The 12,204-nt window shown below is 44.8% G+C and overlaps 1 protein-coding gene across 3 annotated transcripts in view; it reads right to left on the bottom strand.

Annotated features, from left to right (window-relative positions):
- Positions 1–12,204, bottom strand: part of LOC106579582 (sodium channel protein type 4 subunit alpha B) — a 138,489-nt gene that overhangs the window by 62,344 nt on the left and 63,941 nt on the right. For all 3 annotated transcript variants that reach the window (XM_014159622.2, XM_014159621.2, XM_014159623.2), the window contains exons 12-13: positions 10,117–10,290; positions 8,820–9,176 (exon numbers count right to left, since the gene is read on the bottom strand). In XM_014159622.2, the coding sequence (XP_014015097.2) occupies positions 8,820–9,176; positions 10,117–10,290 (531 nt within the window). The remainder of the gene's footprint in view (positions 1–8,819; positions 9,177–10,116; positions 10,291–12,204) is intronic.

The raw sequence follows: 12,204 nt of genomic DNA, 5'->3' as shown, positions 1-12,204 counted from the left end.
TTCATCAGTAGCATCAACAGAATTTCATCAGTAACACAAACAGAATTTCATCAGTAGCACCAACAGAATTTCATCAGTAGCACCAACAGAATTTCATCAGTGGCACCAACAGAATTTCATCAGTAGCACCAACAGAATTTCATCAGTGGCACCAACAGAATTTCATCAGTAGCACCAACAGAATTTCATCAGTAGCACCAACAGAATTTCATCAGTAGCACCAAAACAATTTCATCAGTAGCACCAACATAATTTTATTAGCAACACCAACAGAATTTCATCAGTAACACAAACAGAATTTCATCAGTAGCACCAACATCATTTTATTAGTAGCACCAACAGAATTTCATCAGTCGCACCAACAGAATTGGAGCAAATATTGTTTTCATGCCTTCTACTCCCTTGAGGATCAGTGACATCTTAACAGAGAGGAGAAACAGCAAAATGTCAAGGGAAAAACAGAAAAAAGGTAGACTTTAATGCACTGTTGATTGGTATTTTACCAACTCGCACACGTAGTCCACTATGTCAAGACACAGTCTAGCCAATAGCCATGAGTCATCCAAGACCAAGTACAGCCAACCAATACCTTCAACCGCAGACATTTTAGGATATCTTGACAAACTGAATCTCAATATTGTGTTTGATAACGATTGACATTTGACATTTGACTTGGCATTTGAAGCTGTTCTCGAGTAAAAAATTGACCAAAACCCTGTCGTCTGTATCCAAGCAACGAATGTTGTGACAACTGAATAATAAACTGCAACCAAACACGCACGCACATGCGTGAACACACACACACACACACACACACACACACACACACACACACACACACACACACACACACACACACACACACACACACACACACACATTGTGTGGTTACTGTGCCGATAAGTCACATGAATGTTGGACCCCTTTGAGGGTCTGCATCATTGTCTCCACAAAACCTCATCATAAGAGGGCTCTTTTTGCTATGAATCCTACTGTTACAGTGAGGATCAGTCATTCTCTCCTAGAAACCTCATCAAAAGAGGGCTCTTTTAACTATGAATCCTACTGTTACAGTGAGGATCAGTCATTCTCTCCTAGAAACCTCATCAAAAGAGGGCTCTTTTTACTATGAATCCTACTGTTACAGTGAGGATCAGTCATTCTCTCCTAGAAACCTCATCAAAAGAGGGCTCTTTTTACTATGAATCCTACTGTTACAGTGAGGATCAGTCATTCTCTCCTAGAAACCTCATCAAAAGAGGGCTCTTTTTACTATGAATCCTACTGTTACAGTGAGGATCAGTCATTCTCTCCTAGAAACCTCATCAAAAGAGGGCTCTTTTTACTATGAATCCTACTGTTACAGTGAGGATCAGTCATTCTCTCCTAGAAACCTCATCAAAAGAGGGCTCTTTTTACTATGAATCCTACTGTTACAGTGAGGATCAGTCATTCTCTCCTAGAAACCTCATCAAAAGAGGGCTCTTTTTACTATGAATCCTACTGTTACAGTGAGGATCAGTCATTCTCTCCTAGAAACCTCATCAAAAGAGGGCTCTTTTTACTATGAATCCTACTGTTACAGTGAGGATCAGTCATTCTCTCCTAGAAACCTCATCAAAAGAGGGCTCTTTTTACTATGAATCCTACTGTTACAGTGAGGATCAGTCATTCTCTCCTAGAAACCTCATCAAAAGAGGGCTCTTTTTACTATGAATCCTACTGTTACAGTGAGGATCAGTCATTCTCTCCTAGAAACCTCATCAAAAGAGGGCTCTTTTTACTATGAATCCTACTGTTACAGTGAGGATCAGTCTCAGCCTATGGCTAGCCTATGGTATGATTTGAGACGCATGATTCAGGATAAAAGTAATTAAAATGCCTTGCGTCAATGCTTTAATATTAGTAAGTACTAAACCACTGCGTTATTTGATTAGACTATAGTGAGACTACCCTGGCAGTAAATTCTCACATGAATTAAATTCTAATTAAAAATGTGGTGATTATTTGGTAATATTAGAATTACTTGGTGATGGCTTTTTCTAATCTGTTGTAATATGCTTGGAGGAAAACACAACAACAAATCCCTAGAAAATGTTGCCATCAGAGACTGTGTGTAAACATAAGAGGAATTTGGAAAGAGCGAGGTGTAGCAGGCTACTGGTTGCCACACAGTTAGTGAGGTGCTAACTGCTGCCAGTTGTGCCTGGGTATTAACACCTAGCATAGTTAGGAGTCCCACAGTGCCAGGGTCCAATGGAAGGACACCACCTGACATGGAACCTTCCAAAGAGACACCTTAGGAGTCCCATAAACACTTACACAAAGTAGAGGTGGACACACACACACATAAACAAACATTTAGTAGGACTGTCACTGGGCTTTGGGTGTGTGTGTGGCATTTAACACTCACTGGGGAGAGACCTTGAGACTCACTCTCTGCCTTAGTTTACTTCCAGCTGATCTGGTGATTAATTTTTTATTTTACCTTTATTTAACAAGGCAAGTCAGTTATGAACAAATTCTTATTTTCAATAACAGCCTAGGAACAGTGGGTTAACTGTCTTGTTCAGGGACAGAACAACAGATGTTTAACTTGTCAGCTCAGGGATTCAATCTTGCAACCTTTCAGTTACTAACGGTTTTCGTAATGATGAATGTCTTGCCTCTCTGATGCTAAGAGAAAACCAACCTGCATGTGCAGCTGGCATGGTGTGACCCAGCCAGGCTGAAAGATTGAGCGTAACCTGACCCAGCCTTGTCCCTGGTCCGGCACATATACATACACAGCCCAGGATATAATCTAGGCTTGCCCATCAGATAACAGGCCTACTTTCACCTCTCCAGTTACCAGGCTGTCCGTTCTGCTTTGAATAATGCTGATTAGCACCAGACTCCCGCAGGTGCAGGGACCCGGAGCATATCTGCTCGCATCATCTGCTCCGCTGATTGAAGCTCCAAGCCCAGCAGATAGGGACACACAGACACACAGACACTCACGCACAGACACAGACAGACACACAGACAAATCACATTTTATTTGTCACATGCTTTGTAAACAACAGGTGTAGACTAACAGCGAAATGCTTAAATGCCCCAAAATGCAGAGTGAAAAATATTGAGAAAATTGTTTTTATGTAAGGAATAAATACACAATGAGTAATGATAATGGCTATATACACGGGGTACCAGTACCTAGTGGATGTGCAGGGGTACAAGGTAATTGAGGTAGATACTGTATGTACATATAGGTAAGGGTAATGTGACTAGGCAACAGGATAGATAATAAACAGTAGCAGCAGTGTATGTGATGAGTCAATAGAGTTGGTGCAAAAAGGGTCACACACACACACACACACACACACACACACACACACACACACACACAGATGTGCATATCTCTCTCTCTCTCTCTCTCTCTCTCTCTCTCTCTCTCTCTCTCTCTCTCTCAACGACACATTTCTGTTTCCACCGTGTGTGGTCCAAACAACCTTTCCAAGTTAGAGGCGGAGGGGATTAGAGGTACAAGGCTGGTAAGGTAACACGCCACCGAGATGAAAAGGGATAATTAAAGGAGATAACCATCCACTATCCCTGTAAAATGTAGGATGTTAATTTGATCACTCTTTTGTTGCTGAGAATGCTAACTTGTACTGTAGTGTATTCAATGTTTAAAAAGGCTTCTAAAGTTGATTTTCCCTAACAAAAAATGTATCTACCCCTACAAAAAAATATACATGAATTTTAATCCACATAGTACTTCACATTTCCTGTTGCTACAGGATTCTATTCGTGTTTGTGCAAACTGGCTCAAATTAAGATCCTACATCTGTATATTCACCCCCCCAAGCCAAGACCACACCGTATACTGTAACTGAACCTTACTGGCCGTGGCCCACATACAGTATGTTTGAGAGCAGGGGTGTAGGGTTAGGCTGGCAAGCTGCCCGAATAGAGGACCGACTCTCTAGTCTAGACTCTCCAGTCAGCCTGCTTCTGAACATTGTTGCCGGGGATGAGAGTGGCAGGAGGTGGCGTAATGACCTGTGTTTGTGCTGCACACACAAATCACAGGATTCCCAGAACAAGAGATTTGAGAATGCTATTGCCATGGATCTCCACGATACTCACCCCCCTTCTCCCTTTTACACTCTCTCTCTCTCTCTCTCTCTCTCTCTCCCTCTCTCCCTCCCTCCCTCAGTGAAAACAAGACGTTCATGCCATGGGGATATTGTGCAGACATTTACAAGCACATTCAGGGCAGCTATTGGATTGTTCATATTGGTCCACCGTGTCCACAGAGAGGGGACTGTTCTCAGAGTACCATGCAGGATAGGGGAGTGTTCACAGAGTACCATGCAGGAGAGGGGATTTTTCACAGAGTATCATGCAGGAGAGGGGAGTGTTCACAGAGTACCATGCAGGAGAGGGGAGTGTTCACAGAGTACCATGCAGGAGATAGGATTGTTCACAGAGTACCATGCAGGAGAGGGGAGTGTTCAGAGTATCATGTAGGAGAGGGGAGTGGTTCACAAGACCAAGATGGCGCCGACAGATAGGGCAGCTGTGCTTGTAACTCCTAGGCAACTTTACAGTAGTTTGTTTTTTATGTGTTATTTCTTACATTATTAGCACAGAATATTTTGGGTGTTATTACATCCAGCCGGGAAGAACTTCTGGATATCAGGGCGTCGGTAACTCCCCAGCATTACCAGCATTACGACCAGGAATACGACTTTCCCAAATCGGTTCCTTTGTTCGTATCCCCCAGGGGAATTGGATTCCAGAGGCTGATCCAAAACACACCACCCACCGCTTCCGAGTATATTACTCGCAAATTTTCAGTCTCTGGATAATAAAGTTGACAAGCTCAGGCCAAGGATTTCCTTCCAGAGAGACATCAGGGATTGTAACATACCCTGTTTATATGGAAACATGGGGATATACTGTCTGAGTCCATACAGCCAGTTGAGTTCTCAGTTCATTGTGTAGACAGGAATAAATATCTAGTGCAGGGGTGTATGTTTCATGGTAACTACTCATGGTGTGATTGTGATAACATACAGTAACTCAAGTCCTTTTGTTCACCCAACCTAGATTACCCCACTTCAATTTGCTAACCGCCCCAATAGATCCACAGGCGATGCAATCGCCATCGCACTGCACACTGCCCTATCCCATCTGGACAAGAAGAATACCTATATCAGAATGCTGTTCATTGACTATAGCTCAGCATTCAATACCATAGTATGGCTCAGTTGGTAGAGCATGGTGTTTGCAACGCCAGCATAGTGTGTGCAACGCCAGGGTTGTGGGTTCGATTCCCATGGGGGGCCAGTACAAAAACAAATGCATGAAATGAAATGTATGCATTCACTACTGTAAGTCGCTCTGGATAAGAGCGTCTGCTAAATGACTAAAATGTAAAAATGTAATAGTATCCTCCAAGCTCATCATTAAGCTCGGGGCCCTGGGTCTGAAGCCCCGCCCTGTGCAACTGGGTCCTGGGCCGCTCCAGGTGGTGAAGTTAGGAAACAACACCACTTCGCTGATCCTTAACACTGGGTTCCCACAAGGCCATCAGACTGTTAAATAGCCGTCAGTAGCACCTTAGAGGCTGCTGCCGTATATACATAGACTTGAAATCACTGGCAACTTTAATAAGGGAACACTTTAATAATGTTTACATATTTAGCATCACTTATGTATACACTACCGTTCAAAACTCTGGGGTCACTTAGTAAGGTCCTTGTTTTTGAAAGAAAATCACATTTTCTTTGTCCATTAAAATAACATCCTGGACTTCCTGATGTTGCCTCTTCACTGTTGATGTTGAGACTGGTGTTTTGCGGGTACTATTTAATGAAGAGAGATCTTGGTAATTTCTCACATGGAATAGCCTTCATTTCTCAGAACAAGAATAGACTGACGAGTTTCAGAAGAAAGGTCTTTGTTTCTAGCCATTTTGAGCCTGTAATCAAACCCACAAATGCTGATGCTCCAGATACTCAACTAGTCTAAGGAAGGCCAGTTTTATTGCTTTTTTAATCAACACAACAGTTTTCAGCTGTGCTAACATAATTGCAAAAGGGTTTTCTAATGATCAATTAGCCTTTTAAAATGATAAACTTGGATTAGCTAACACAACGTGCCATTGGAACACAGGAGTGATGGTTGCTGATAATGGCCTCTGTACGCCTATGTAGATATTCCATTTAAAATCTGTCTTTTCCAGCTACAATAGTCATTTACAACATTAACAACGCTACACTGTATTTCTGATCAATTTGATGTTATTTTAATGGATAAAAAATGAGCTTTTCTTTCAAAAACAAAGACATTTCTAAGTGACCCCAAACTTTTGAACGGTAGTGTATACTGTATTCTATTCTACTGTATCTTAGTCTATGGCGCTCCGACATTGCTCGTCCAAATATTTATAGATTCTTAATTCCATTCCTTTATATTGGATTTGTGTGTATTGTTATGAAATTGTTAGATATTACTTGTTAGATATTACTGCACTGTTGGAGCTAGAAACATAAGCATTTCGCTACACTCACAATAACATCTGCTAAACACGTGTATGTGACAAATAACATTTGATTTGATTTGACAACACTTGAGACAATAGGGACCTGAGGCTGAAGATCACTTCAGGTCTGGATACCTAGACGAGTGCTCATTTTCTAATGAACCTCAGTATGACTCGCGTCTTTTGATGTTGACGTTTGTTGATCTGGATCTGTTAACACGCCGTCCCACATCAGACATTTTGTCAGCCTCCCGACAAGACACTGGCAGCCATGTTATGTTACACAACACAAGGTCTCGCAGGCCAGGCAGTACTAAGTCTCACCGACCTCCTTTGACTGCTCAGCTAAAATAAATATGACAGGGGGAGGGAGGAGGAGGGACAGAGAGAAAAAGAGGTAGAGAAGGAGAGAGGAGGAAGGAGAGAGAGAAGAGGAGGTGGGGGAGGAGGAGGGAGGAGGGAAAGAGAGATGAGGAGGTGGATAAGGAAGGAGGAGGGAAAGAGAGAAGAGGGGAGGGAGAAGGAAGGAGAGAGGGAAGAGGAGGTAGAGAAGGAGGGAGAAAGAGAAGAGGTGTGGAAGGAGGAGGGAAGGGGGGAGGAGAGATGGAAGAGGCCGAGAAGAGGAGGAGGGTGGCGGAGGAGGTGGGCAGAAGCGAGGAGGAGAGGAGGAGGCCTCTAACACAAGTGCGTAAGCAAATGACAGGCGCTGACTTGACTAAGGGACGGGGGGCGAGCCTGCAGAGAAAGATAATATTAGCAGATAGATTTGGCTGGGTAATTGTGGCTTTGTTGCTCGCCTGCCCCGCGGATGGGAACAGTAGTGGAGCATGTAGTGAAAGAGGCGACCACTGAGGACAGAGAGGACACTGTAAATAGAGAGCGGTACGGGGAAGACTGAGTACCACTCCATATAGTAGAGAGCCTTGACTCATTTAGTCCCTAATTAAGTGGCTCAATGGGTTGGGGTGGGGTAGGGCAGTGGTAAGGATATGGGTTCACTTCCTGCATGGTAATCATGAGACATTTTGTATTGAAACAACCCTAACACATACAGTAGGAGACTTATACAGTAACCCTCAGTATGGCATTGGGCTGTGGGTGTAGCGAAATGCTTATGTTTCTAGCTCCAACAGTGTAAACTACAGCACCTGTCTACGTGTCAGTTAGTGTGGAAAACCCCTCACCGATGACAGCCTTAAGGACATGGCATTAGGTCTGCCAGGACAAAGTGTGTGTGTGTTTGCGATAGACAGAGAGAGAGAGAGAGAGAGAGAGAGAGATACAGACAGCAGAAATACAGTCAAGAAAGACAGCCTTGTAAGTGTGCAGATATCCCCATGATCTAACAAAACTGCTGAAGTCAGCACTACAGTCAGTAACACTGCATAGGCTTCTGTGACAAATGGTATCTAGACCAGTTGAGGCCCAGGACCCTGTTACTTCCTTTATCACTGTTAGTTTCCCCAGCTGAACTCCCTGACCTTTTAAGGGGTGTCTTTTAATTACTATACATGTGGAGCAGGACTGTAAAACTCAGTCCTTTTGCCAAGGCTAACAAGGCTAGCCACTGCCAGGCATGCGTCTTTGTGAAACTGAATCAGGCCCCGTATTGGAAACATGTGAGCTTTGTGGGGAAGGGGGGAGGGAGGGGGATTGTTTTATTGCAAACCTCCCTTACTCTCTTCCACCGACCCATGCAGCTCTGGACACAGTAGTGGGCGGTGGAACGTTCGACGAGGGCCACCATTAGGGTCGTGTTGTCATACCGTTACCAAAACAGTTCATGGAGATTAGTGCACCCCCATCCTCTCTCCTTTCCCACAACCCCCCGTACACCCCTCCCACCCTGCCAAAAGCTCCAACCATGGCAGGTAGAGAGACATTGGTAGGAGGGGGATAAAGTGGAAGGGCAGCAAGCTAGAGGAGGCATTCACCCCCTCACTCACACAAGCACACAAACAAACACCCCATGTTTTTTGAGGACACTGAGTAATGTCAAACTTGGGTATAAGCCCTGAAATTACACATACTCTAGACGTTCCATGAACAACACAACAAAACTAAATCAGAGTAAAAACAATTTGTGTCCAATATTTTCCTTCAAAAGCTACTAAATTACATACTATTTATAACCTACCCTAACCAAAGAGACTGAGTGACTTAGTTTGACTTAGACAGACCTTATAACCCACCCTAACCAAAAAGACTGAGTGACTTAGTTTGACTTAGACAGACCTTATAACCCACCCTAACCAAAAAGACTGAGTGACTTAGTTTGACTCACCACTAGGTTCCCGATCACCATGACGAGCATGAAGACCAGGATGCAGAGAGGTTGCCCGGCCACCTCCATACAATCCCACATCGTCTCGATCCACTCGCCGCATAGCACCCTGAACACGATGAGGAACGAGTGGAAGAAGTCCTTCATGTGCCAGCGCGGCAGTGTACAGTCCTTGGAGATCTTACACACACAGTCCTGGTAGTTCTTGCCGAACAGCTGCATGCCCACCACGGCAAAGATGAAGACAATGATGGCTAGGACCAGGGTCAGGTTTCCCAGGGCGCCCACCGAGTTGCCGATGATCTTGATGAGTGTGTTGAGGGTGGGCCACGACTTGGCCAACTTGAACACCCTCAGCTGTGGGAGGGGAGATAGTGAGACCAGCTGTATGTTAGTTATCTGAGAAATGAATTTAGAAATGAATGTTAACTAGAAGTTGAATCAAGAGATTTAGAGACAAATTATATTTTCTTTATCCTATTCTCATGTTCGAGTTTAAACTTTTAGTAAAATATTTATTAGTCACATTTCACTTTTTTGTGTAATTTTTACCCCCCCACCCTTTTTCGTGATTACAATCTTGTCTCATCGCTGCAACTCCCGAACGGGCTCTGGAGAGGCAAAGGTCAAGTGCTGCGAAACATGACCAGCCAAACCGCGCTTCTAAACACACGCTTGCGTAACCTGGACAACAGCTGCACCAATGTGTCGAAGGAAACACAATTCAACTGATGACCGAAGTCAGCCTGCAGGCACCCGGCCCGCCACAAGGAGTCGCTAGAGCACGATGAGCCAAGTAAAGCCCCCCCCCGGCCAAACCCTCCCCTAACCCGGACAATGCTGGGCCAATTTTGCGCTGCCCTATGGGACTCCCGGTCACTGCCAGTAATGACCAAACCCCAGGCTGTAGTGACACCACAACACTGCGATGCAGTGCCTTAGACCGCTGCACCATTCGGGAGACCCACATTTCACATTTCTAAATAAAGAAGTGGCTACTGACTACAATTCAAATAATTCTGTCAATGGGATAGGGTAGTAAAAAGGGGTTACATAACTCAGGCTGGTTTAGTAACTGTTGAGAAGGACTTGCCAATGGTCTCACAGTTAGGGGGACTTACAGTTCGCATACATGTACAGTACCATTGGGTGAGACACCTAACCAGTCACACTGTCAAACAGTGCAGGCTTTAACACATCCATTCCAGACAACCATCATCTACAAACACACAGAGAGACAGACAGCACACAGAGACACAGATAGGCCAGAGGGGCGATATGTTAAATGGTTAAATACCAGTCTGAAGGACCGGAGAACGGACAGTCCCTCCACGTCGGACAGGCCCAGCTCCATGAGGCTGAGGCACACGATGATGCTGTCAAAGATGTTCCAACCTTGTTGGAAATAGTAGTATGGATCCAGAGCGATGATCTTTAAGACCATCTCAGCGGTGAAGATCCCGGAGAATACCTAGGAAACGCAGACACGCACAGACACAAACAGAGAGGGAGAGCTTAGCCTGGGGGCAGGAAACTTCAGAGCAAGTTAGAGTCAGAATCAGGCCTCCCTTGCACATGAAGCACTGCAGTGGAACACTGGTGGCTGTTGCTTTGCCTGGTTGTCTCCAAATCTACTGATCTTATCCATCTGGAACCATCTGGAAGTCAGGGCTATACTTGAAGGACTAATGGGAGCTGATGAGAAATATTTTTAAATAAGATCTAAAGTATTACCCAAAACCATCCTCCTAGATTTTTTTTTGGACAATGCCTACCCATACAAGCACAACAGCTCTACCTGCATCGTTGACAAGCGCACTGCACTCGACAAAATGTGATTTACGCTTGAGCCGACATCCGCAGCGTTTAGTGTGAATGTGATCTCAGCGAACGTCAGGGAAATTACCAGTACAATGCACCTTTGATTAAATCCCTGTCTTGCTGTTTTCTTCATTGGAGCGTCTGGAACTGCGACATCAAACTCCACAGTTAATGCAACGTCAATAATAAAACTGAGACCTCAGACTGGGAGCTTTCCTGTATATTGAATTAAGACTCCCAGCCTTTACTGCACACAGTGAGCTGGCTCCTGTGTCCACCTAATCTCCTTAAGAGGAAATCTGCTTATGATATCAGTTTTCAGATGCTGTTTTAGGAGCATCCTCATCTCTTTCATGTTAGCCACCATCGTTTTTTTTTCTTCCTTTGGCTGGACCGCTACGGAGATAGGTATTTCCTCTTGCTCTGTGTTTGTGTTGTAAAAACTAAAGCAGCTGACAGGTCTGCAGTATAGGTGTGTGTGTGTGTGTGTGTGTACGTGTATTTGTGCTTTGCTTCTGTGATCTCTGTGTGTTTTCGTCTTGCAGCTCTCTGCTAGTTGTTCCTTGCAGACGTGCTCCTCGATGTGACACCGAGTACGTGACACACGGGCGGAAGGCGAGGGTGGAGGAGGTAGCGGGCGGACAAGGTGAAATCGTCATAGGGCGCGTCTGGGTAGCCTTGAAAGGATCTGATCTGGAGTCTGTTTAGACTAGTAGGTCAGGTCCACACACAAACACAAACTCACACACACACAGTGAGTGGCTTAGTGAGCAGTTAGGTGTGATTACAGCTGGGATATTGACTGGCACTGAAGCCCCCACTTTCAGTCGCCTGGAGTGGCCCAATGTCTGTTTGTGTGTGTCTCTGGCACCCCAATGGTGGAACAAGCTCCCTCACGACGCCAGGACAGCGGAGTCAATCACCACCTTCCGGAGACACCTGAAACCCCACCTCTTTAAGGAATACCTAGGATAGGATAAAGTAATCCTTCTAACCCCCCCCTTAAAAGATTTAGATGCACTATTGTAAAGTGGTTGTTCCACTGGATATCATAAGGTGAATGCACCATTTTGTAAGTCGCTCTGGATAAGAGCGTCTGCTAAATGACTTAAATGTAATGTAAATGTGTGTGCGTGTGTGTGTGTGTGTGTGTGTGTGTGTGTGTGTGTGTGTGTGTGTGTGTGTGTGTGTGTGTGTGTGTGTGTGTGTGTGTGTGTGTGTGTGTGTGTGTGTGTGTGTGTGTGTGTGTGTGTGTGTGCGTGTGCGCACGCGCCTGCCTACCTGCTTTGGTGTGTGTGTGTATCCATTCTCATTTACATGGGGCTCATTAAGCTCGGTACACAGCTCGTTATCAATGACGAGGTACTTCACAATCATACTGTTATTACGCTGTCAGGACCCGGGGATGAGACAGGGCGTTTATTATGATTGGGCGGAGGAGTATCTTGCGAGCGATGATGCTGCCGCTGCATCTCACAGAGATCAGTGCCAACATTGAGCCAGGAAGATGTCCAACACGACATGGCATCGCCCCAGAAAAGGACAACACATGGACATGTAGCCT

This window comes from Salmo salar, chromosome ssa19 (genome assembly GCF_905237065.1).
Source record: "Salmo salar chromosome ssa19, Ssal_v3.1, whole genome shotgun sequence".
In the NCBI taxonomy this organism is placed as follows: Eukaryota; Metazoa; Chordata; class Actinopteri; order Salmoniformes; family Salmonidae; genus Salmo; species Salmo salar.
This window is presented reverse-complemented; position numbering and strand designations above follow the sequence as displayed.